Raw genomic sequence first — 25,717 nt, forward strand, 5'->3', positions numbered from 1 at the left:
TTCCCTGACCAAATTGAAAAAAGAACCTAACTTGTCAGTGTGTGGATCTGAGTTGAGAACCACCGAGCATCACTTGAACTCCGCATGTGTGCGCACCGAGCAGCCAATCAGCGCGTCATGGCCCGGCCCGGCCCGGTGTGGACCGGCTCGGGTCTGTGTTTCTTTAAGAATGTGAAGGTGGGTGAGCCCCTTCTCCTGACGCACGCCTGGTATGCAAACATAAATTTAGCAGCAACGTGTTTGCTGGGGGAACAAAATATCTGGAAGCGACCGTGAAGTGTCATGTCGTCTCCGGCAGTTCTTGGCTGACTTTTACCTTTTTTCCTCTCTCTCTCTCTCTCTGTCTCTCTCGCTCTCGCTCTCTCTCTCTCTCTCTCTCTCTCTGTGTGAGGAGTTGAAGTGGAGCCGCAGCGCAGCGCGCAGAGGAGAGCAGAACCTCTTGTGACTGGGCAGACTGGGACACAATCTGCCTCTCTACAAGTTAGAAATAAGACTGAGGTAACAGCGTGAGAGATGACAGGAGGCTGCTGGTGGAAGACTGGACTGCTTCTTCTGGCTGTCTGTGTGGAGGTACAGTAAGCTTCACATCAATTGATTTGACATTTAACATGTGAGAGAAATGCGCGTCACTCCAATTTGAGAAAGTTTGTGAAGCTAACGCACCACGTTATTTGGGATGTTTATCTTTTTTTTCTTTTTTTTTTTCTAACTTTTACTCAATTTATTGAGAAAGAAAAATTACTGATTCCAATTTGACCTGTCCTCTGTCTCTAAAGGACAACTCACTATTGTAACTCTATGGGGACCCAGGTGCGTAAAAGTGACATTTTATTATACCTTATATGATTTATTACAGCATTGCTATAATCTTACAGAGATATACAGGACCCCATATTGGCAATGATGATTTTATTTTTATTTTTTTTGGGATGTGATGAAGTGTTCAGTGGTCATCCTCTTCCTCCAGTGATGCTGAAGCAGGTCCAATGCTGCTGCACAGTTGATGCGATGATGAACAAGTGTGGTATTCTGCAAATCTGAAATGATAAATTATCTTTAATTAACAGGAAAATGAGTGATAATATGGGGGTTCATTTGCTATTTAAAGTCTTATGTAATTAATATACTGCAACCTTCCTTTTACTTTGCAATGTCAAACCTGAAATGTAATAGAGAGAGCATGGGTCATCTTCTGAAAGGTCAAAGCTTATCAGTCTGATCAAACTTGTAAAATGACTACACTCAGCTAATCACTGCTGGACTACATGTTATCTCCCAAAGGCCTAGTTCATGCAGTGAAAAGCTGTGTAAAAGCTGACACATGCTGCGTAACGGTATACAACAAGAGCTGAGCAAGAGTTTTTCTTTAAGTGGAACACAAAGCAGTTGCTTGGCCTGCAGTCAGATTTGAGGTCTCAAACAGAGGGGGTGGGATGCCACTGTCACTGTGTGTGTGTGTGTGTGTGTGTGCAAAATGACCACAACAGGTGCTAATGGCACTTCAAGGTGATTTGGGCTTTAGACACCCTGGCTGCCATTATAACCCCGCTGAGCACGTCCACGCTGCAATCAGTGGACGTCAGTGACAGAGAAGCGCTGTGTGAGGCTTTGCAACTCTTTTTCCGGGCCACTGTCCAGTGCTGGTCCTGATTATGTTGCACTTTAAATAGGCCTGTTGGGATAGAAAATCATGAATTGGCACATTAATGGACTGTGCGTGTGAGCATCAGTGTGTGGCTGCTGATGTAAGGGTTTTGATTATGTTTTCATGATTATCTGAAGAGTATGAATCCTTAATTCTCCTACATTAACAGACATTTGTGTGTATATATAATTGTACTCAACTCCTTGAGCTGCTCAGTTCAGTGGCAAAGTGTCAGAAGTGATACGCACTCACACTGACTTCTGTGTTACAACAAGTGGCGGCGGTTTGATTGTTTTATGTCTCTGTCATATATCAAGACAGAATAATGACTCTGTAGCTTTTTGCTCAAGTGTGTCGTGAAAAGCTTTCCCATCTGTGCAAGGACTTGCACAGCATGAGTCAGCACTGGACATTTGTCTGTTCACACACAACAGAGTGACCCAGTGCTTTGCTTCAGAAGACCAGGGATCAACAAGTGCTGCCTCTGCTATGCGGTGGCCGTTCCGTTTCATCCTCGCTCTTAGGTCAGAGTCTCTGCATTGCTATTTAACTAAAGAATGAGACTCTATATTTGCGTGTACGGCTGTTGGAAGTTGTGTGACTTTGTGTGTGTGGGCCAAATGGCCTGTGGCTCCAACCCCTAAGTGGAATAGGCCTTCCTTTGTGGGTGACATAATGACATACCTCGAGTGATTCTTGGAGGGTCTTGTTGCTCTCACTCTATTCCCTTGATTTGTGCAGCAAAGTGGAACCTTCCAGAAACAGTTTTTTTTTCCATTTCTGCTGGATGGGGATTTAAAGGTGCTTGTGTGCGCGCAGGAGGCCGTGCCCTTAAAAAGACACTCAAGCATCTCAGAGCACCGAGGTTGGTGCCCGTAAATCATGATTTTGGCACCTGCCAGGGCGACAGAGCAAAGCAAATCCTTTTGCTATGCTTTAATTTGGTTTGTTTTGGCCTCTCTGGTTCTCTCATGGCTTTTGTGCTTTTTTGTGTAAAAGTTCTCTAAAGTGTTACATCTTAATATTTATATTTGTTTGTCAAAATTTGGTCTTACAGATAGGAATGCATCAATCCTGTTTAACAAGAAGACCTTGTTACTGTTTCCAATACCCAAACTCAGGGTTTTGGTCTTAGTCGACTAAGATTTCTTTAGTCGATTAGTCATTTTTATGCTTTTTTCATGCTGAATGACTTATTTCCAAGAAACTTATGAGCACATCTCTGGTAATCACAAGATTTAAAGTGGTGCTTTTGTATGATTCTTTGTGGAGAAACTCAGTTTTACAGATCTGTTGATTAAATCAACTAATCAATAAGTCGACAAAATCGTATGAGTCGACTAAGAATGTCTTTGGTCGAGGACAGCCCTAATAAATACCACAATGTCTTTTCCTAAAATGTAAAATCTGTACATTCCTATGTGCTTTGCGCTTACCAGAGGAATTGGAAACTGTATTTATATCAGTGACGTTTGGCCAATCCAATAAAGTCCGTATCTACATCTACATCCCTACTTACTTGATATAAAACTGAACTAAAACCAAACTGGGTGTGTGCTCCGTTAAATTTTTTGACCAACTTCCAACAAATTCAGGTGAATACATTGGCTTAAGACTCTAAAAATCGTTGCTGCAACCACAACACAGCAAATAAAACAGCCCGTGACAATGATATCTCTATTGAAGTGGATGAAATTGCTCCTCTTTTGGGAGTTATTGCTAAACGACACGGTTTATTGTTTTCGACACATGATGGATTCAAAGTCGGCTGCCAGACTTCATCGCATTGCACACTCAGCTGCAATCCAAAAGGAAATTAGCCACAAACGCAACAGATTTTGATGTTTATTCAAGGAAATGGTCCCTCTCAGAGTCTTAATGCAGCGAGCAGAGTGTATTGAAGTCTTCAGGATGGGGAAGCTTTAGGGTCTAATGGCAGGATTAAGTGGGGTCACGGCGTGCAAATGTGTCCCAAGTGGTCGTCCGTCAACAACAACATGTCTTGTTCCCCGAAACACGCTCCTTGGCTTGATTGCCTGATCGTAAAGACCTCAAACTATCCAATTAGCTTTCATGAGGGCCTTTGTTGTGGACGCAAGTGGAATGGGAAGTGAATTAATTTTGAGAAGGATTGGTCCCACTTGAGGAGAAAAGGAAAGGGCTTCAGAGAACATCTGGCCAGTGATGGATGGATGGAGCCAGTTTTTTGGAGAGCGTTAACAAAAGCGAGTGTTTTCAGTTACGCTGCAAAAGCCTTCATACTCATCTCATTGTTCCCATCTGGGCTTAATATGCGGAGTGAGACCGAGGGCTGCTTAGTGTGGAAGTGTATGTGTGCAATGTTGCTCTCAATCCCCCAAGGCTAAAATTCACTGGGACTAATGTTTGCGTGAATTGCCACGGTACCTGCCACTTCTCGTGCAGCGTTCCTGGCACAGTAGCAATGTTTCCTGTGTGTCCTATACTCAGGTGAGCCGGGATGCCGCTCTTCCAATACTGGAAATTCAGAGAGCAGGCATTCATCCCTGTAGAGCCGGGCGCCAAAAGGAAGTAGCTTCACTTCCATTCTCAGCGGGCCAATGAAGAAAAAGTACTGCAGAACAGAACAAGACATGGCAGCTTGTATTGGATGTTGAGTCCCAAAGAAAGTTCAGTTTCAACAGTGTATCACTCATCTCCAATTTGTATTTATTTTCATTGACTTTATTGAAAATCCTGAAGATCCGTCAGTTCAAAGAAGCTATTGTAGAAATACAAAATCCCCAATCAGAGATTTCACAAATGGGGCATGACCTGAGAAGAATATGTAAAATTAGACCTGGCGTCCAGATGATGAGCTGCTTTTTGGTATTGTATTTTATAAAAGACTGTTTTCCCTCTTTTTTTGACAATCCTATTGTTGACAGACACTTGCTCCGAGTGAAGCACCAGATGAAACCTGACAGAGTGCTTTTGTCTTCGACTCCACAACCTAATTTTTTGGTAAAATTAATAGTTTGATATCCTGGGAAAAATGCGTATTCGCTTTCTGGCAAAAAGTTAGGAGAAGATTGCTACCACTCTCATGTCTCCATGCTACATATGAAGCTAGGGCTAGGGGACATTTAGCTTAGCTTAGCATAAAGAATGGAAACAGCGAGAAACCACTAGCCTGGCTCTGGCCTGTTGTTTTTACAGTTCAGTTTTTATGTGGATTAAACAAACGAGATATAACGGGTTAATTAGAGCAACCCGGTCTCACGGAAAGGCGTATAAATACCATGACATTACAGGGACATTCCGTGTCATTTGTACGCAACGCAAACGTCTGCAGTTAGGTTTAGGCAATAAAACCACTTAGTTAGGGTTAGGGAAAATGTCATGGTTGGGCTAAAATAAATACGTAAACTAAATAAAATATGTACGGAAACAACGTAACCCAACTACGGGAAACATGTCACTAAAGTCAATAAAAAACATGCGACAATTGTCACATGACAAACGCCACTAACGTAACTTACAAAACAAAACACCGGCCAACAACGGTCTCGAACACGGGTGTCCTGGTTAAACGTCTTGCACATCATCGTGGCATTTATACGCCTTTTTGTGTGGACGCGCTGATTAGTGAGGTATAGAGGTGCTTGTATTCAGAATTTTTTTCTACCTAGTTTGGACAGAGCCAGGCTAGCTGTTTCCCCCTGTTTCCAGTCTTTATGCTAAGCTAAGCTAATGGCCCCCTTGTCCTTGCTTTCATATTTATCGTACAGACATGAGAGTGGTATCGATCTTCTCATCCAATTCCCGGTAAGAAAGCCAAATAGAGCATTTCGCAAAATGTCAAACTGTTTTATTTTCTTTTTTACATCAGGAGTTGATTAACAAACCAGGCCTTGTGAAAATTGAAAAGATGTGGAACGGAGAATATGGCTTTTGCCGTTTCCCCTCCCAAATCTCGTGGAACTCGATAGTGTTGTTTGCCTTTCAATCACTTGATGCCAAGTTCTAATAACATGTTGTGACTGACTGCCCAAAGCCATCCTGTGCCAGTAAATGGCATAACTTGCTGGAGTCATGTTGCAGTGGTATATGCCAGAGTGTATGTGAGAGGGCATGTTGTTCAGGCTACGATATCAAAAAGCATAATGAGTTCATGTGGTTTCATGTGGCTCAGGAAATGGAATATGTCTTATTGTGCCACACGCACTGCCAAACTCTTTGATTTTATATCAAGCTGCTGTCACGCATTGATAAAGAGCTGCCAGCAGATGGCAACATTACAGCAGAGGGGACTTTTTGTGTCCAGTTCAGCAGCAGTGATGGCCCTCTGCAGCTCCCACGCCCATCACAGATACTCAGCTCTATTGTGATTTTGCAGGTGGCTGCCCTCCGTCCCCTCTCTGCTTCCTCTGGAGCCCCTTGTGAATGTATTTGTTCCTTTCTTCATGAGGTTTATTTGTCATTGCCGGGCTTGAAAGCCGACCCTCTGGCATCCTGTTCCTCTGATGAAACATCTTGGGGCTCCATCTGTGGCGAGCTCCACGTCCCTTCCGTCAGCGTGATGGAGCGTTGTTGTTTTATCTTGTTGTGTGTTCCCGGACGCCAGCTCAAACTTCGTTTGCAGCAGCCCCTGCGCATCATCTGGCTTGCACATTTGTTTTTCACACACGGCCGATCTCAAAAGAAGCAGAACCTTGCAGTCGAGCTGCTCTGCCTCTTGGCTCGAGCACATGCCTGTCGGTTCTGTCCTGCCCCGGCCTTGACCTCAGATCCGTCCCAGGGTGGGATTGCAGCGGGAGTGCCGGGGAGTGGTGCTAACGAGAGGGGAGAGGGAGCTCTCGGGGCCCCTCTTGTGACGCCTAATTAGAAGGGAGGGCAGGTAGGAGGTGTGTTTGTGTGTGTTGAAACAGTACTGGGGAGGATTGTCAGGAGAGAGGAAGAAGCATCTGCAGAGGGAAGGAAAGAGGAAAGAAAAAAGGAAGAGGATGTTGGAGGCAAAAAGGTCAAGAATGGTGGAGAAAGAGAGGAACAAGACAGTGGATTATGCTTTAGCCCTTTAGTGATGAAGTCAAGTTAGAGGACTGAAGGAGAAAAGTGTAGTTTTTGGGGGAAATGAGGTCTTAAGTACTCAAGGAATTGATGTGTTTATATGAAAAATAATGTGGCGTACAGGTCAAAGCCAAGACCTTCATCAGATAGGTGAAATTGAGTAACATCTTTGTCAATGACCAGGGTTAAACAAAACCGTGAAATCTAACAAAACCGAGAAGAGGTGAGTGCCACGTTAGAAGATGCAAAGGAAGAGTGGAATATTAATGGAGTGATATTGATTTAGGTGAGAGCAGGAAGAGACAGAGACACAAGGATGTCTGTAGAAATGGGAGGATAAAAACAGAGCAATGTTGATGGAGTGAGAGTGGAAGAGTTGCGTGAAGCGTGCACAGAGAGCAAAAGGCCAAAGCGGGGGCGCCTGGGTTAGCTCAGTCGGTAGAGTGGGCGCCCATGTAACAAGGCTTGGTCCTGACCGCGGCGGCCCGGGTTCGAATCCGGCCTGTGGCCCTTTCCGCATCCACTCTCTCTCTCCCCCCTTTCCAAGACTCTATCCACTGTCCTCTCAATAAAATGGAAAAATGCCCCCAAAAAAATAACTTTAAAAAAAAAAAAAAAAGGCCAAAGCGGGAGTAATGCAGAACAAAGCCACCAGCGTAAAGTTGGAAAGCAAAACATAAATATTCAACTGTAGCTTCTTGGAGAAAGTGGAGATGCAGTAATTCCAGATCAGCTGACTGGTTGACAGGCATGAAAAACAAATACCGGTTATCTCTCTCTCGCTGACCTCACTCCTTTGGAAGGAAGGAGGTTGCATACGAGTGTGAGAAAGGTTACGTGTAAGGATGGACGGCTAAATCCAGTGGAAACATGATTGACTGAGGGTCTGCAGCGCTGGTGTCTGACAGGGGTCTCCACGGCTGAATGTTTGCGAGGCTAATGATGCTCTCCGCTGTTCTCACATCTGCTTCCCCCCTGTGGCCACATGTGCTTCGAGTAAAACGCTGAGCCGCCACGACTAAACACTGGAGACCCCGTTACAAATGATGTGCTATTAGGATTACTATGCATACGCCCACAGGAGCAGATTGATGAGCGTGTAATCATGCGTGCTCGCAAAGTAGGTGTGTGTGTGGATCTGTGTGTAGCATGCTTCAGCGTCCATGTAGACCATTTTTCATACTATTTATGGCTGACATGTATTGAGCAAAAGCTATTTGACAAGTTCACATTCTGCCTCTCTATGTAGTTTTCATTGCTGCTTGTGGAGTTCACCTTATCCATGTGGAGTCAGTGTAAATAGTGTATGCACAAGGGATTCTCGGAAGCAATGCATGCACTGGCTTTTGTCTTGCATAGTCATTATGTGCATTATGTGCATATTATTTTAACATGGAACATTTGATTATTACTGTGTTGGGTGACATTGGTGGTGACAGGTATCGCCAAGCTCAGCCAGGAATGAAAGCTTAAAGCAATAGTCCAATATTTTGGGAAATTAGATTAGAAGTTCACTACCAGTCTCATATCTGTCCGGTAAAGCTTAGCTCAGTGGGCGACCTCCGGGTCTGACAAGTGAAGCCGATGCTGAGGTGCCTTGAACTTGCATTCTTTCTAACAGCCAGCAGGGGGCGACTCCTCTGGTTGCAAAAAGAAGTCTGATTGTATAGAAGTCTATGAAAAAATGAGCCTACTTCTCACTTGATTTATTACCTCAGTAAACATTATAAACATGAGTTTATGGTCTCAATTGCTAGTTTCAAGTCTTCTTCAATACAGCATGATGTTCATTTAGTAAATTATGGTCCCATTTAGAGTCAAATAGACCATAAAGCAGGGGATGCTTTAGGGCGTGGCTACCTTGTGATTGACAGGTCGCTACCACGGCGTTGTCTGGTCTGGGAGTTGTCCGTGTTTTCGTCTTATAACTTTAACCCTTTCACAGTGTGTTTTCAGTTCATGATTAGTTTTCAACAAAAAAATGAATCCCCAACTATGTTGATAATCAATTAATTAAATAAAATAAGTAATTTTTTAAGAAAAAAAGTTAAAATTCTCTGATTCCAGCTTCTTAAATGTGAATATTTTCTGGTTTCTTTACTCCTCTATGACAGTAAACTGAATATCTTTTGAGTTGTGGACAAAACAAGACATTTGAGGATCTCATCTTGGGCTTTGGGAAAACACTGATTGACACTTTACACAATTTTCTGACAATTTATAGACCAAACAACTAATCGATTAATCAAGAAAATAATCCACAGATTAATGAAAATAATCATTAGTTGCAGCCCTAAACTCGAGGCTTCAAAACGGCAGTCCACAAACCAATGGGTGACATCACGGTGACTATGTCCACTTCTTATATACAGTTTATGGCTTAGCTTAGCATAAAGACTGGAAACGGGGGGATACAGCCACCCTGGTTCAAGTGGACAACTACCCCAAAATTGCACTTGAGTACAGTACTTGAGTAAATATACTTATTTCCTTACTTACTCTAGTTACTTTCCACCAAAGGTGTGTATGTGTGCTTGCAGTCTTGTGACTGCTGTGTGTGTGGTGTGACTATGGGTCCATTCCCAGGCCGCTCACAGGGATTACCTATAGGCCGCAGTGCCCTCTATGAAATGCACTAGCGCACACATACACACACACACACACACTGTGGCGAGCAGTGACACAGCGCAGATGTAGCGGCTGCAGCACAGACATTGTGGCCCCCGTGAAGAGGCCTGGGTCTCCCCCTTTTGAGGAAGCCCACTGCCTGGGAAATCTGTGTGGTCTCGGTGCATGTTTGTGTGAAGTATAAAGTGTATCTTAAGTGTGTTTATGTGTTATTTATAAGAGTGTGAGGTGGAAAGTGGGAGGTCATGGGAAATAAAGGCTGCTTTTAAAATATACAGTGATCTCAGGAGGTCTGTTATAGTGCAGGCAGGCAGAAACATTTCAGAAATGTGTATGACCAAGAGTTGCTATAAACAGGCGTTGTTGGATTTGTATTTTTGGCTATTTGATTAAATCTTTTTCAACCACAAAGATGACCTTTGTGGTTTAAGAGACTCCAGAGGCAGGTCTGAACTAAGAGCGAACTTGACTGTGAACTTTAAATAACCTTTGTATTTAAATTTGTATGCCTTCAAAAAGCCTGTACGGTCTTGTTATTTGTATGTTATGCAATGATTGATGTCTGACCTCTGAAAATAATTACCCCCATCTATGAGAAAAATGCGCCCGCAGGTCGCTGTTGTTTACGGTCTTCGGCTCGCTGACGGCCCCTGTCTCACCGTGGCGTTGCATTTGAAGTGCCGCTGTGGAATTCGGTCCCGGCATACCTCTCTGTGGTGCGGTGACATCATCCACGCTGGTGTCTCGCTCTGATCTCACTGGCGGGACGTGCACCACGCGCAAAAATGCGGCCAGCTTGTTTGAATCCGTCGTGAATCTGCACAGTCCGAATCCTTTCAGCACTCCCCCCCACCCCTCTCCTCCTGTCTCTCTGATGACAGGTATGCATCTTGAAAAGTATTTGGCAACCATGACCTGGAAAAGTGCACATTTGACATTGAGCATGTCACTCACCCTTCATTCTCACCCTTCAGGACGTACAGTAATGCTCCTTTTTAAATAAGGCCTTTTGTGTTATCAGCACGGTTTCTTCTCTCATCTCGGCGTGGTTTTGCTTCATAGCTGGAATAGTTGGGATTGTGGTGACCAGGTGGCCTGTGAAGCCGTTGAAAGGTGTATGTGTATATTTGAAGCAGTGATCCCTCATCACGGGATCGATTTTTCAAAGAATTATTTTCACCTTAAAACCTTGTAGATTGTTAGGGTGCTTTCACGCCTGTAGTTGGGTTTATTTGGTCCGGGCCAAAGGGAAAAAATGGTACATTGTTGCATTTAAGTTCTGGTCCTTTTTCCAAATGAACCAGAGGAGTAGACATGAAGTTATACAGACCGACCGGTAACGCGTTGATTGGACAGGGACCCCGAAGTCACGCCACAGCCAAGTAATTATCCCTTTTGCGTGTTTGTTTTTTCCCTCTTACCGTAATTCGTCACTTCTGTTTTCTCTCTAAGTTTCTCTACTCGTACATGATGATCCGTTGTTTGGAATAATCCCTAAGATTACACATTTCACTCGGCGTGTAGGGTCGCTGAATTCCTACTCCTAACCCCGAAGCAATAGCATCTCATTTTGATAAACATGCTGACATTTTAAGTTCCTGCAGGGAAACATCTGTCTGTTCATCTGTCACACTCAATATTTCACCCAATATTTACTCCAGATGCACGCTGCATTATTTCAACATCACACTACCAAATGGATTTTGATCAAACTTCTAAGACTTCAGAACAGAACGTCATGTCATTAAAATGTGAAACAAGGTGACATAATGCCTGAGGTGAACTGCACCCCTTCATCAAAGATATTTAGTTTAATGTTGACTTGTTTTGTTGATGAGGGAGGAAAATGGAATGAGGGAGAGGCTCGCTGGATTTTGACTGTTTTCACTGACAAACAATGGCAGGCTGTGTGTGTGTTTTAGTACAAAGAGTGAGCGAGAGCCATTTGTATGTTTAAGTTGGTGAAAGATGCGCGTGCGTCGGCGCGAGACAAGTGCGTGAGCTGACGTTGATTGGCAGGTGGGCGCAGCAGGAATGTGCCTGGCTGCAGCTCTCTGCGGGACAGGTACAAACCGTTCTATCATCGCACGAGAGAGTAATCGTTACGGGCAAATCATTACATGATCAGAGGGAACCAAGTCTGTGCCAAATATGCACACAGCCCTGGAGAATGTTTTTGTGGTGGTGGGCTCAACAACAGTAAGGGAACGATGGAGAGAAAGACATTTCATAATCCGAGAGAAAGCATGTATAATACTAACCGGATGAAGATTTTTTAAGATGGGATTAGTTTGATGGGAGGTGGGAGGGTGACTCAGATCAGTTTGATCTCTGCGATCAGTGCTGGTCCGGTGCGTGGTAGCTTGGCACAGGAGCAGGGGGTGTGGGAAAGTGGTTGGCCTCTAACAAAAAAGAAGAAATGTGCCTCCCAGTAACCCCAAAATTGTCTAATTTAAACGTTCATAGTTGACTTCCAAACGTCAGCCGTAAGCCTACATGAAGGGATCACCTAAGTTTGAGTTCTGGAGAGCTACCGCCAGGACTAACGTTAAAGGGTAACTTCGGTATTTCTCAACCTGGACCCTATTTTCCCATGTTTTTGTGTCACAAATTGGTCCAGTATTGAGGGAGAACGCTGCAGCTGCCAGCCGCTAAACAAGCTGTAATGTAACCCTTTGGGGCAACCTGGCACCGTCATTTTACGTCCACTAAAAGTGCTCGTTTTTACCACTGACAGGCTCAGGTTGTTTTTTTATAAATGTCTGACAAGATTATGGAAAGGAAGAGAAATAAAACCTTTTTCTTACCTTTCGCTTTCGGTTTGCTACTGTGTCATGTGACTTGTTGCCGGTGGAAACGTGAACGAGAGTATGAGAGAGGAGTGCCGGTGTTGTCAGAGTTTGTTGTATTGGAGTACAGAAAGCGTAGCTTAGTGTTATCTAAAATGTTTTCAATGTCATGGCTGAGTATTTAGATGATTTCGACAATGTGGACACAAAGCAAGATTTCTATAATTGTGAACCAGGAAGAGTAAATAGTGACAAACACCATGTAGGGAGGAGGTTGGGGTGAATGAGTCGGTCAAAAAACACCAGGCTTTGCCAAGGAGATCGGTGTTTGTATCCCGTGTGAAACTAGAAGTCAACACTGATTTATATGTCACGTAACTTCTGTACTTAAGCTACGCCACTTCCGGAGTTATTTTGACCCAAACCACGATCTTTTCCTAAACCTTACTAAGACGTTTTGTTGCATAAACCTAACCAAGTTGTTTCCTGTGAAGACGGAAGTTTATTTTGAAAAACTGGAGTGGAAATTGACACGTGTGTCGTGTGTTGCTTGATATTCGTAGGAAAATGCACGAAAAATTAGCAATAACTTTTCGGAAGATGTCATACGAACCATTGCATGAGGATAATTTGAGTTCAGAGATGTCTATACCCTTATCAAGAGTTAAAGGCAGGTTACAGAGATTTCATCATCACCATTACAGTGCCTGACACTGTCCTGAAAATTAATTAAGTGAATGAATGAATGAATTTAATACAGCAACATTGCACAACAAATGTAATAAAAGGGAGAAACAAATGTTTAGTAAACATCTTGATAATTAAACATTTACCCACAGAATGTGATGAGTAATGATCTTATCTGATCTGCAAGTGCAGACTGCAGGGAGAAGACAAAATAGGCCCCATGTATCCAGAATAGGTGACATAAAACCTTCATAACACAAACTGGATAATGTAACTGGAATAAATCTGTAAAATGTTGGCTTGTGAATTTTCCCACAGCACACAACATGTTAACGAGAAGCCAAACTCCCGACAGTTGGTCGATCAATCATTTCAACTTTTTGTCCGAGCGCATTACAGTTCCACCTAAATGTAACTGGCAACATGCCTTTTTTTTTTTGCGTAACAGGTTTGGAATTTATTGCACTTTGCCCAAAGCTAACAAAATGCCAGTCTCTCACCTCGTACTGAATGATGCTCACTCGCCCGGCGTTAATATTACAATATGTGGTTGTAATTGCTGCGGCTTAATCTATGCTGACAACAAATACTTTTGCAGGAGGAATATTTTCCTTAAAACCAGACTGAGCTTGCAAGACCGCTAATTTACACAGCAGATGTGGAATTGGGCAATGCTAACAAAACATTTAGGTTCACAGACCACTGTGATGCTCAAAGACAGCAATGCAATATCATACGGTGAAGCTATTCTCTATAGGATTTTAGCGACTCAAAAAGTAAAAGTGTAATGAATCAAAGTACAGGAGAGGTATAAAGTTATTATTTTTTTTATGCAGCACCAGCTGTTAAGTAACTGGATCTGCTGCTGTGTGCAGGTGTGTCAGGCAGACACCGCCTTGGGGTGCAGCAGCGGAGGATGTAGGTTCATGTTCAACAATGTGTGCCAAAACTGTCTCGCTTGTCTTTAACTTTTTTTTTTACTTTTATCTGTGCATCCATGTGTGTCTGTAATGCAACCCGAGGTGATTCTTGCTCCAACATGCCACTATCCTTTTTGGTTCGCTCCGAAAGTAAATATGCAAGTGTGAGCTTACATATCTGTCTTTTTCATTTTATTGTCTGTTTTTTATCCACCCTTTTGTTTGTGCTTATTAAGAAAAGCCCAGCGAGCAGGCTAAAAGGTATTGTTATATCATAAATCCCTGTTTCATTTCCTCCTGCTAAGTCTTTACACACTCATAGATTAGACTTAGTGTGGCCTTGCATGCCCACTGGCTGACTCACTTAGCTCCTGCTGAGCTCTGCTCTTGGGTCTGGAGGGTTCATCCACGGCCTCTCCCTTTTCCTGGCTCTACAGCTCCCAGGCATCCTGCTCCTCACAAGGTCAAACTCGGGAGTGTATAGGCGAGAAAGAGGGAGACAGATGAGCTATGCATGCACGTGCATATAGGCCATAGGTGTGCGTGCACGCCCTGCAGGGACCCCGTCCTCTATAGTTGCCTCTTCCTCTGCAGCGCGGTGCAGAGTGAAGGTGTGAATCGAGGCTGCTGAGGTGATTTCCTCCACCGCAGCAAGAGAGAGAAACTGACAGAGAAATAGAAATATGGTAGTTTGCCCAGAGGTAAGCACATTCTCATGTCAGGATTTTGAGGGCGCAGCACTTTATTTTACACCTGGCCTTTAATCTATCGAGTGTGTGTTTGTGCAATAAGCTTAGTGCACTTTACAACCTAATTTTATAATGGTATCTGATTGGAGCCGTACCCTCTGCGTGCATTAAGCCAGTTATTGACAAAGTTTCCAACTGTTGAGATACATTTGGAAGGACATTTCCCCGCATTCATGTGATGATCCAGGGCAGAGGATGGATTGCTTTTCTTTCCGCTGCACTAATCCAAGTTGTTGCAGAGGCTCGGCCAGTTAGTTCCCAGATTTAGTAGTGCAAATGAACACACTAATCATGCACAGAACAGCAGAAGTCCCATGTAGGGAGAAGGACTTTGACTGCCTTTCAGTGTCTGACATGTCAAAGGTTATGTCGGTCTAGACTGTCGGATCCGGCCGTGCAAGTTAAGGATTTTTTACTGGACGTAAGAAGACAGCTTGGCTCCTGGACGCTCACCTAACTTGCATGCCCCAGTTATCTGGATGACGCAAGTGAATCGGGGCAGATCCACCACTTGTGTCTCGTTAATATCAGGCACACCCAGCTGCTGTCATAATCCTGCTGTGTGCATGCACGGCCCTTTGTGCTTCCATCCTCCTCCTACTTCCACCAGAAACACTCGGTCAACTGCTCAGTGGCAGCAAGCATCTTTCTGTCCCTCTCTTGTGCTCTGTTAGGCTTACAGTCCCGAGATTCAAGATAGTTTATTATCATTGTTCAGCACTCTTTTAAAGAAGAACAAAGCAAGATTTAGTTTCAGGCAACACAAATGCAATAAAACCATTAAAAAACACAATGTTAAACACACATCATTAAAATTGAAAATTCGTAACGTGGCTGTGTATAAAGAATATAGCAACACATATGCTATATTGCAGTCCTGAAATTATAACAGGTTTCCCAGAGTAATAATAGTTACAAAATTCAGAAACCAGAACTAGAAAATATCACAGCTCCTGGTGCCAAACTCACTCCACAGTTTATTAAAGTCTTTTTTTCCCCATCAGATGGAAAACATTTTATTACTCTTAAATTTATTGAGCTCTTGATCCAAGAGAATGTGACCACTGAATACGAGTTTTAAATGAGTTTTCACGCCATAACTGGTCTATTAACATTTCAAGTTGTTGATAGAAATGGACAAGAGTAAGAGAGATTGAACACCCTGCAAAATCATTTCTAAATGTACAAAACGCTCAAATCATGCTTTGGAAAATTTGAATGCTGCGGCTGTGTTACCACAGAGGGAAAAGACAGTAAAAACCAAGCACAGATGCCAAACAGGCCCTTAGTACTGAGTACTAATTTTAGATTCGGTATTAATTAGGCTATTTGATAGAGAACAAAGGTAGAATGAAAGTTAGCCAGATGACGGGCTGTGTTAATTTTGGCACAGGATTTTGATTTAGTTAGTCTTCTGACAAAAATGTACATTAGTTTTCATTATTTTTTGTTTTAAACTAATTTTAGTCAACAAAAACTGAGGACGGGGCGTGACGAATAAACGACACAAAAATGTGACGTACTCGCCTGTGAATATTATATGTCTGGGGCTTTTATTGTGAAAGGTAAGAACAGAATGAGTGGATCTGGTGTGCGCTACCTTTGTCAAGGTTGAAAGGAGACTACGGAGCCTCTATATTGTTTCTGTTTCACAAATCTGGGTGCAGCGAAACCCATTCTGTACAACGTGATTGGTTGATGCCTTTTTTCGCGGTGCGAAAGCTCAGAAGAATCGACCTTGTTCAGAGAAAACAATGGTTTTTTTTCACTGCGTAATATTCATGTTCTCTGTGAAAGTACTCATGACAGAAACAACAATTCGGAAAAAAATATTGACATGCGAATTAATCGCACAAAAAGAAATGCTGCCGATGTATTCCTACTGGTTAGTATTGTTTGTGTGGTTTGCTGCAGCTGTTTTGTTGTCGCTTCTTGTTTAATTTTGAGTGCGACACAGATGCACTTAGTCCATAAATCAGCAGCAGGACAAGCACCAAATTCAACCTCTTTCTTTTACTAATAAAGAGTGGGAAATGTATGATTCCACACATGCATGCAGGTCATTAAATAAAATAGTAATTAATTGATTTGTCCATTAATTTGTCTTTCACATTTTCACATAGTTTTGATTCGTTGATGAAAAAGGTTGTCAACCAATGCTTTTTGTCACAGTTTTCATTGATGAAATTCACACTGATTCACACATAGTATGTATAGTAGGCAGTCTCAGAAATTAATAAAACATAAAGGTCAAAATAGGACAGGCAATGAACCCCCCCTCCCCCGTCATCTCTATACTGTAGCTGGTAACACTGCTGTCACTCACAACGCACCCCACTCATGTCTTTACTCCTCTGTCCTTTCCGTGACCCATAATTCCCTTCTTCCTGCCCACCTAACTCTTAAAGATTAACAGAGTGCTCACTACCTGTCCACCTGCTAGAGGCATCACATTTACGGGCACCGGGGTAATCTCAGGGGGCCAGTTGGTTTTCTAATCCTTGGAAACAGAAATGGAGAGCCCGTCCAAGGGCAGGCTGTTCAGCTTCCAGGGGGATCTGTTATTGGAACGGCCATTGTTCAGCTTGGGAGGCCACCTGTATCAATATCAGAATTTACTGTGCCAAATGCAACTTATTGGATATCGTGTTTTTCTTGGATGTTGTCTTGATTTTACCTTGATTATGGCTTGGACTTTAGTCCAAGTGAAAAGACAAAGAAACAAACAGATGCTGGCTTGTGCACTGATTTGTGGCTATGAAGGTTTTTGTCAAGGTCGTGCCCTCGTTCCAAAGCACACTGGGGCAGCGGCACCAGATCGCTATAAAGCCGCACTTGAAGCTTTCATTGGTTTCATCTCTCCCCCTCCTGACTCAAGATATACCCTCAGGGTCTCTCAGTGTCACCTGGATATCTGTAGCCAATGTGAAACCCGCAGAATGCGAAGCCATCTCCGTTACACACGCCAACAACAATGGAAGGGCTGCTTGGACCACTTTTTGAAGGTTTTGGTTGCAGAGGCAATTTTGGAGCTATCAGATTGAAACTCAAGATGCCAGAGCAAGTCAATTCTGTCAGGAATTTCTAAGAGGGGTGTGCGCCTTTTTTGAAAGCCACTTTCTTAATGTAAGAAAAAAAAAGAAACCCTTTCATGGCCAGAGATTCCCTATCACAATGGAGTTGAGGATGCCACTGTTGGGTTTTAGCGTCTCAAATGTCTCCAGTGTTTAAAGTACTATGTCTTCAACTCTGAGGTTGTCTGTAACAAAGCTACTCAGGTATTTAGGTGGTCTGAATGTTTTTGATAAGAAGCGTGGTATTATATTTCCATAAGTAGATGAGTTGTTATGTTGGGGTGTAATACTATTCCATTCATTTTAGAGTTATCTGTTCTGTCATTGAGTACCGTCCAAAACTCAATGGACCCTCTGATTTTCAGTTTTTAGGGTCTGGTAGCTACATCTCCCTCATGCACATTCTGTACTAGAGTATATTAACTTGAGATTTTTCCACTTCTGACTGCATCTAAGTAACACAGGCTAAACTAAATGATTTATGTGATGTCCTCCTGTCTTTGTGTGTGTTAGCACTGTAAACGGAGCATGATCTATCTCTCCCAAAACTGCATATTCCTGCAGGACGTGTGCAAACGCACCGCGCACTCATGTCATACCTGTTCCTCCTGACAATAAACCTTGATTCAGTGCCTCGTGCTTGTGTCGATTTTTAGCGCTGCCGAGAGACGGCTTCCAACCACTTGGATGATCTTGGGTTTCATGCCACCAGGGGTTTAGCTCTTCGCTCTGAAAGAATAACATTTCTTACACAAACTGAAGCCACAGCCAGCGAGTTTTAAGAGACAGATCCCTCATATCACAGGGTGAAACTTACCTGCCTCAGCCAGCTAGCCTGTCGAGTTTGTCCTACTGCGAGTAAAACTGTAGCCGCTCTTTGGGGAAGGCATCAATACCGTAATACCACCAGGGCTGTCTGCACTAACAAAAGAAAGCCATTGGTAATATTTTGAATGCATTTGATAGCGATACAGAGTGCGATAATTACACAGAAAGAATAAATTATGTCCAGTTTTCATTTCAGTCTATTGCATGCTCATGCTATCTCTCATCAAACATAGGTAATTAGTACCAATGGAAGAGATTTAAGCCCCTTTCCCACTGGACAAAAAAAACCCATCAACACCCACTAACATCTGGCTTTTGTCTTTAGTGGGAAAAGTTATAATCGGCATTAATTCCTGTAGTAGTCACAGGTATTTATTGACTTGTGATGGGAACATGACACCTAGGTGGATATGCTAATTTTCACCCCTTTTCCGATGTGATGCCACATGATGCGCATTGAAGTGAATATACTGTATAATAAATAAAATCGACAGGGATTTGGACAGTTATTATAATTTATTAACATAAAAAAACATACAATTAATATGCTCTCCTCAAAGCCACCAGACTCCAGTCAGACAACACTATACCTCGCTGATTGTTGTAAAACAAACTTCATTCAAACTCAACAGAAACAAAATAAAACTCATCAAAACCTTCTTTGTTAGTCTGTCCACTGTTCCAACAATCACCAACTCTGGTTTGGTTGAAATAAATCCTTTATTCACAGAGTTAGATGTGAAAAGAAACAGACGTTATATGCGCTCCTCAAAGCCACCAGACTCCATTGACAGAAGCAGTAATTTGACTTCGTTGATCATCGAAAGACACTTCATTCAAACTCAACAGAAACAAAATAAAACTCATTAAAACCATCTTGGTTAGTATGTCCACTATTCCAAGAATCACCAACTCTGGTTTGGTCGAAATAAAACCCTTAATTCACAGAGTTACATGTGAAAAGAAACAGACGTTATATGCGCTCCTCAAAGCCGCCAGACTCCATCGACAGAAGCGGTAATTTTACCTTGCTTATCATCGAAAGACACTTCATTCAAATTCGACAGAAACAAAATAAAACTCATTAAAAGCGTCTTTGTTAGTGTTTCTTCTGTTCCAACAATCACCTACTCTGGTTTGAGAGTTTGAAAGAGAGACTGAATACGTAACAGATATAAAAATAGAAATAACCACCTTAAACTTTTCACTGTTTCTAACCCTGCTTCCAGTCGACCGGCGCTTCTGTGACATAGAACGTGACACAGCAAAAAAAACAAACAGACAGCAATGGGAAAGGAGTCTATCACCTAACTTTAGTGGGTTTTTCCATGTTTAAAAAAACCTGCAGATACACGTTAATTTTGGTGGGAAAAGGGTATTACAGAGCTTAGTAACAAGATATACTATAATAGAAACCAATTTCTTTTACGTATCATTATGATGCCAGAACAGTACAAGAGCCAGGTCAATGTGCCCCTAAAAAACATCTTCCCATAGCTGAAATGGTGTTTAGTCAGTAGACTGTTCTGTGCGTTTTTGCTTGTTTCTGAAAAGGGCAGGACAGGCAGCGGGAGAGGGAGGCGCCCAGTGATTCTTCAGCAGGCTTGTTCTGTAGCTGTGCCCGGCAGTGCCAAACCCTGCTCCCTGCTGAGATGACCCTGGGCACACGCTCCAGCTGTGCAAACACAGCCGCATTGCTGAGCACACACACTCACGTTCAGGCTGAGCCAAATCCAATTATTTGCCTTGCCTTGAGTTTTTTTTTTCTTCTTCTTTTCGTTTCATTTCAGTAGCGCGTATTCAGCCACCTTCCTCAGTGCATATGAGCTGCGCTGCCAGGCTGAACAAGGCTGACAAACGCACCACTGTGGCTTCCCTCTCTTCTATGTTTCTCTCGTGTGAACATTACCCTGCTTGTCAGCTTAATTTCTCAGCCTTTTTTTTTTTTTTGCTCATTTTTCTTCCCAAAGCTCTGGCGTGACAGTGGGTATCCATTTTGTTTGATGGAGAACCACCAAAGTCAACACGGAGGGGATGCGAGCCACTCGATCGTCAGCCAGTCGACACAGACGGCGGGCGGGCGAAAGTGTTTTTGTCAGGAGGGTTTAGCCCGTATGAATATATGCACCCAGCCTGTTCTGTTACCTCCAACGACCTGTGGTGCTTCAGGTCATCCTAGAAGCCAAGAAACACGAGAAGTCAAACAATCAGACATGTTTTAAAAGCACCTCGAGGTCAGTCAAACTTGTTTGAACGAGAGGTGAGAAGTAAAATCATTCAAACCGTCCATCAGAGTTTGCAGACTGTGTTTCTGGTTCCACTTTGAGATACAGTATCTGCCGTAGTTGTGTGCGCACACTCTTTTCCTGTGCAATGAGGGAGTATTACCGACAACGCTTTTAGTTTTGTCTCCAAATAAAGGGTTTAAAACCTACATTACACTTGGGGGCAGAAGAAACAAACCATAAAACAAACATTGACATTTTATCACCTTATAAAGTTGCAAACATTTCAGCAAACATTTGTTGATTTACATATCCAGCAGGCATGGAGCAACATCAGCGTTCATTTGGAATTGTGTTTCTCACTTGGCCAATGTTAGTCCAATACTCACTCTTCTATCTCTGGTCTGGTCTCCACCAACTCCTTAGAGAAATATCTGAATTTTTAGCTGCTAAATGCTCCACGATGTTCACTAGCTAGCAGCCAACTTAAGGCCTTTACACACCGGGGGCGTGACGAATAGGAAAATGCAAAGTACTCGCCTGCTAATATTATATCTAGGACTTTTATTGTGAAAGGAAAGAATGGATCTGGTCTGCACTGACTTTGTCAAGGTTGAAAGGAGTAATAAACTTTGCCATCCTGATTCAGACTACGCAGCCTCTGTGTTGTTGTTTCATAAATATAGTCGCAACCCGTTCCGCACAGCGTGATTGGTTGATGCCTTTATTTGCGGTGTGAAAGCTCCGAAAATTAACCTTGTTCTGAAAAAAAATTCCATCACTTTTTTGCCGTGTAATATTCGAGTTCTGTGTGAAAGTATTCATGACAAAATCAACAATTCGAAAAAATATATTGATATGCGAGTGTGTGTGTAAAGGCTTATAATCTGTCAACTATTTGGTGCCTGCTGGGGCTTTAAATGACGCTCATGAGAAGTCAAAAAAGTTAAGTTGTGAGCAGTAAAGCCAAAACACAATGTTATCATAACCAAAAGAAACAGTGGCCAAAACTATGAAATTAAGAAGTGGTACTATAAACTGCATTTTCCAGTAAATTTCCAACTCGCAACATTGTGTAACTTCCCCTTAATCTTGAGTATGTTTCCAGGTAATACAACCATCTGATACACTGCCCACATTTCCACTCTAAATGACTCAAAAGCTGACCCTACCAGCTTGGAAGCTGCAGCCCCACTCAACTGATAAAGTCATTAAATTGAATATATCAAATGCAGCTGATGTTCATTTGATCTGTTTACCGGTATCTGCAGACAAAAGGCTGCTCCCCGCCTGCTTCTGGGAGAACAAAAGCGGTAGAAGAAGAAAAAGTACGGACTATCATGTTGCCGTCAGCTTGACGAGCAGGGAGGCTGCATACACGAGCTGACATTTTAATGGCTGCAACCTTGATTCGCTGTCTTAAATGTTGAATAGAGAATATTACCACAAGTATCTGATTCCAGCTACAAAGACACTACAGGCAACACATTTTGCATGTCGTATTTATCCACCCATGTAAAAACCACACTAGAACGCTGAGTAATCCGCCCCCACGTATTTGGAAACTGTCACTCTGACTGCACCACTGTTGGAACAAGTCAAGTGTTATCTTAACTGACAATAGCTTGTTTAGGAAAGAATGTATTCAATATGCTTGGGTGAGATCAGTACATAACACCTGACAACTGAATCTTTCCATTTCAGATGAACTGCCGTGCCCTCGCAGTATATATAAACTGGTAGACAGCAGGAGAAGCTACTTTTGGCTCCGCTGTTGCTTTGGAGCTAAATGATTTTGCTGAGATAACTGAGCGCTTGTCGGCCGGGCCCACAGGGAGCCCTAATGCAAAAACAAACATGATATGCCGCCTCTCGCTGTCGCCGGGCCTATATGGGAATGACCTGCATGCTTCGAATACAAACAGAAGTTCATGGAATTTGCACACGTGCGTACATGCTGGCAGAAAATCTGAGGAAAACGTAACAAGAAGAATGTAGAAAACATGACAGCCAACCTGGAAACCCCTATAGGAATATTACTATACATAGACACAGAGAGTAAACACTACATTAATTACATGACAGTCTCACACACACAGACACATGCAGGACATAAAGTTAGACAAACAGTAGTGGACTAACACATGGTGTCAGATAAATCTCCCGTGGCGTGTTTAAGAGTTCAAATGGCGCCTCCGATCTGTCTCTTTAATACAAAGGGAATGTGGAGGACGAAATGTGCCAACTCACCCCCTCCCTTCAAACGCCACTTTGGCTGCGTCCCAGACGTCAGGGACATCATTCATCACACCGCTCCCTCCCGCCGGCAATTACACAAGTATGACAGGGATGTTCGAATCATTTTTTTCTTGACGTGCTATCATTGTCGCAAGTCTTAGCAATCATCCTCCATTATTGCCGTCAACTACCGAGGCTCAAGTCACAAAGTTTTCTGCGCGTCTGTCATGCTGAGATGCATTTTTTTAGGGTTATGTAATTGAGGTATTCATGATAGATTGACCTTCGCTGAGAGATCTTTTTCTGCTCCGTTAGTTCGTAGAGCATCTTCCAGGCTTGTCGCCCGTCAATCTTCTGGGATAATTGCACCCTCTGGAATCTCTGCACATTGACAAGACAATGGCTGGACGACATTAAGCTGTCCCATCATGCCGACTGTGTCATCGTAGACCGGTGGGGAAATTCATTGTTGTCTCTGATCTTCTGTTTGTGTCCCAGATAAGGTTCCCTGGGGGTGATTGTCATATTTAGAGGACCCTAGACAAATTGCTGGGTTTCCCCGGCTCGTCTGTCAGAGCGACGATGATGATGTTGCGGTTTGTTTGGCTGCAGGAGAATGTCGAGTCAAGTGGGGATGTCTGGGAGCGTCTGCCAGACGGAAACTTGGGCCCTTTTTAAAGTGAATCATGTTGTTGTTGTCAGCTTTTGTTCTGGTACAGTAGGACAATCTGAACCTGATTATTCACAAAAACATGGCACAATCCTGGCCAAAGAATCCATCCATCCATCCATTATCTGTAACTATTCAGAGTGGCAGTGGGGGGCTGGAGCCGATCCCAGCTGACATTGGGCGAAGGCGGGGTACACCCTGGTCAGGTCGTCAGACTATCACAGGGCTGACACATAGAGACAGACAACCATTCACGCTCACATTCACACCTACAGGACATTTAGAGTCAACAATGAACCTAACCTGCATGTCTTTGGACTGTGGGAGGAAACCGGAGAACCCGGAGAAAACCCACGCTAACACGGGGAGAACATGCAACTCAACACAGAAGGGCCCCAAGCAGGGTTTGAACCTGCGACCCTCTTGCAGTGAGGCCAAAGAATATTACCTTAAATGTTACCTTAAATGTTACCTAAAAAACACCAGTTCTTTCCAGTGTAACAGAGTATGGTGACCAAACTAATTCTCAAAGAATATCCCCCCGGGCCATCATTTCATGATTTGGGTTCTATAATTTATAAAAGTTATAGTTTCAGCTCATGAGTGTTGAAGGATGTGGTCACTATCATGCACACACTGTAAAGAAAAAGCAATTGAAAGAAAGTTTAGGTCGAAGTAACAGGCAGAAAACGTACTGGTAAACATCCAAAATACTTTCCACTTTGTGCCCAGTGTGCAGCTGGCCTCTAGTAATGCAGAACACAATTGAAGAAGTGTGGATTATTGAGCGGAGGGCTGGATAGCTAAAGATGCCACGCTACAGGCAGGGCAGCATTTCATTATTTGCCTCGCTGCCAGCCAGATGAGATCAGGGCTCGAGAATGCCACAGAATATGGAAATTAAGATTGTCCGATGGTCAGGCAACTCCGCAAATGAGGGGCTTAATTTGGGAGCAGGAATGCAGCAACGTTTCGGCCGTAACCGCAGACGGCGCTCTGGAGAGGACCGGGGCTTTCATGGCGCATGTTGATGTCGGCGAAAACAGTTTAGGAAACTCGGCGGAACAAATTTGTTGGCCCTAGCTGCTGCGGTATGAGAATGGGGTCTTCGCAGATTGCAATGTTTCTCTCGTGTACTAGTAAAGAGTCCTTTGCAGTACCTTGCTGAACACCACCAAGGTTAATTCTGTTTGGCCCTCTGTGATGTGTGGTCGTGATTCAGGCCAACAGCTTGCCAGGTTTGTTCTTTGTCTATTTCAAAGAAAACAGCGATTTACTGGATTGGTCTTCTGGGAGGTCTGGCATGGACGGCTTTGCGTGCATTTCATGGTGGGATCCACGTTTGGGACTTTGCCATGGTCAATTCTGCAGAGGCTTACAATGGGATGTTAAATTAAATAAATGGGTAAAATTGGAGAAATGACCAGATCCGAACGTGCTAATTGATTTTTGGCCCCTGAAAAACGGCCAATAAGTCACCAAAATCCAGAATGTGCTGCACCACAGGTCAATATTCAGAAGATTATTATTGAACAGACACATTTTCTCTGACATATTGGCAATGCAGTCCAAATTTCTTGTTGTGGATTTTCCCAAATGTGTTTCAGCATAATCTTAAAAAGATACAAAGAAAAGTGAACGGTGCACTTTTCATTTGAGATACCATTTCTGTTTATTTTTGAAGGCTAATACAGTAAAATGGTAAGTTTGAGCTCCCGGGTCAGTATGAACTTCAAATGAGCTGCTTGAACGATCTCCAACTTGCACTCCTACTCATTCATGATGAAATACTTGTTCTTGGACTGAAAAGTGCAGTTTGGTTCACCAAATGATGCTTATTATCTCGAGCGTTATATTTAATGTCATATTAAAGTATAACATGACGGCAGTAAAAATAATAAATTGTGCCATATCAGAATCGTTTTTTTGATTTAATGGAAAATAGTTAAAATACTTAATTTCACCTCCCTAATGAGGGAAATGAGTAAAACCTAAATGGAAAGTTAAAGGAGAATTCCTGGGGCGCCACTACAAAAGCCCTTATAAACTGTTATCATCAATCATCCATTGACAGTCACCTTTATGTGTGAAATTACCCCGGTGTTTTGAATCAGTCGTGCAGCAGCACACATGTACTGAACAGTGAACCCGTTGGCCCGCTACATGTGGAACATTGTGTTGTAATTGTGCCACCCAGCTGTCAATTTTAATCCTCCTACGAATTGATTTGATGAAG

General features: G+C 43.0%; 1 protein-coding gene across 3 annotated transcripts in view; it reads left to right on the forward strand.

Moving 5' to 3' along the window:
* The first annotated feature begins 322 nt into the window (after positions 1-322).
* The window catches only part of LOC141760564 (ADAMTS-like protein 1), a 106,378-nt gene continuing 80,983 nt past the window's right edge, over positions 323-25,717 (forward strand). For 2 of the 3 annotated variants that reach the window (XM_074623460.1, XM_074623461.1), the window contains exon 1: positions 327-570. In XM_074623460.1, coding sequence (XP_074479561.1) covers positions 514-570 — 57 coding nt within the window. In that variant the 5' untranslated portion in view covers positions 327-513. Of the gene's footprint in view, positions 571-25,717 lie in introns of all 3 variants that reach the window. The other variant, XM_074623463.1, reaches the window with a different exon arrangement.

The sequence above is a fragment of the Sebastes fasciatus genome, chromosome 22 (genome assembly GCF_043250625.1).
Source record: "Sebastes fasciatus isolate fSebFas1 chromosome 22, fSebFas1.pri, whole genome shotgun sequence".
NCBI classification, from domain to species: domain Eukaryota; kingdom Metazoa; phylum Chordata; class Actinopteri; order Perciformes; family Sebastidae; genus Sebastes; species Sebastes fasciatus.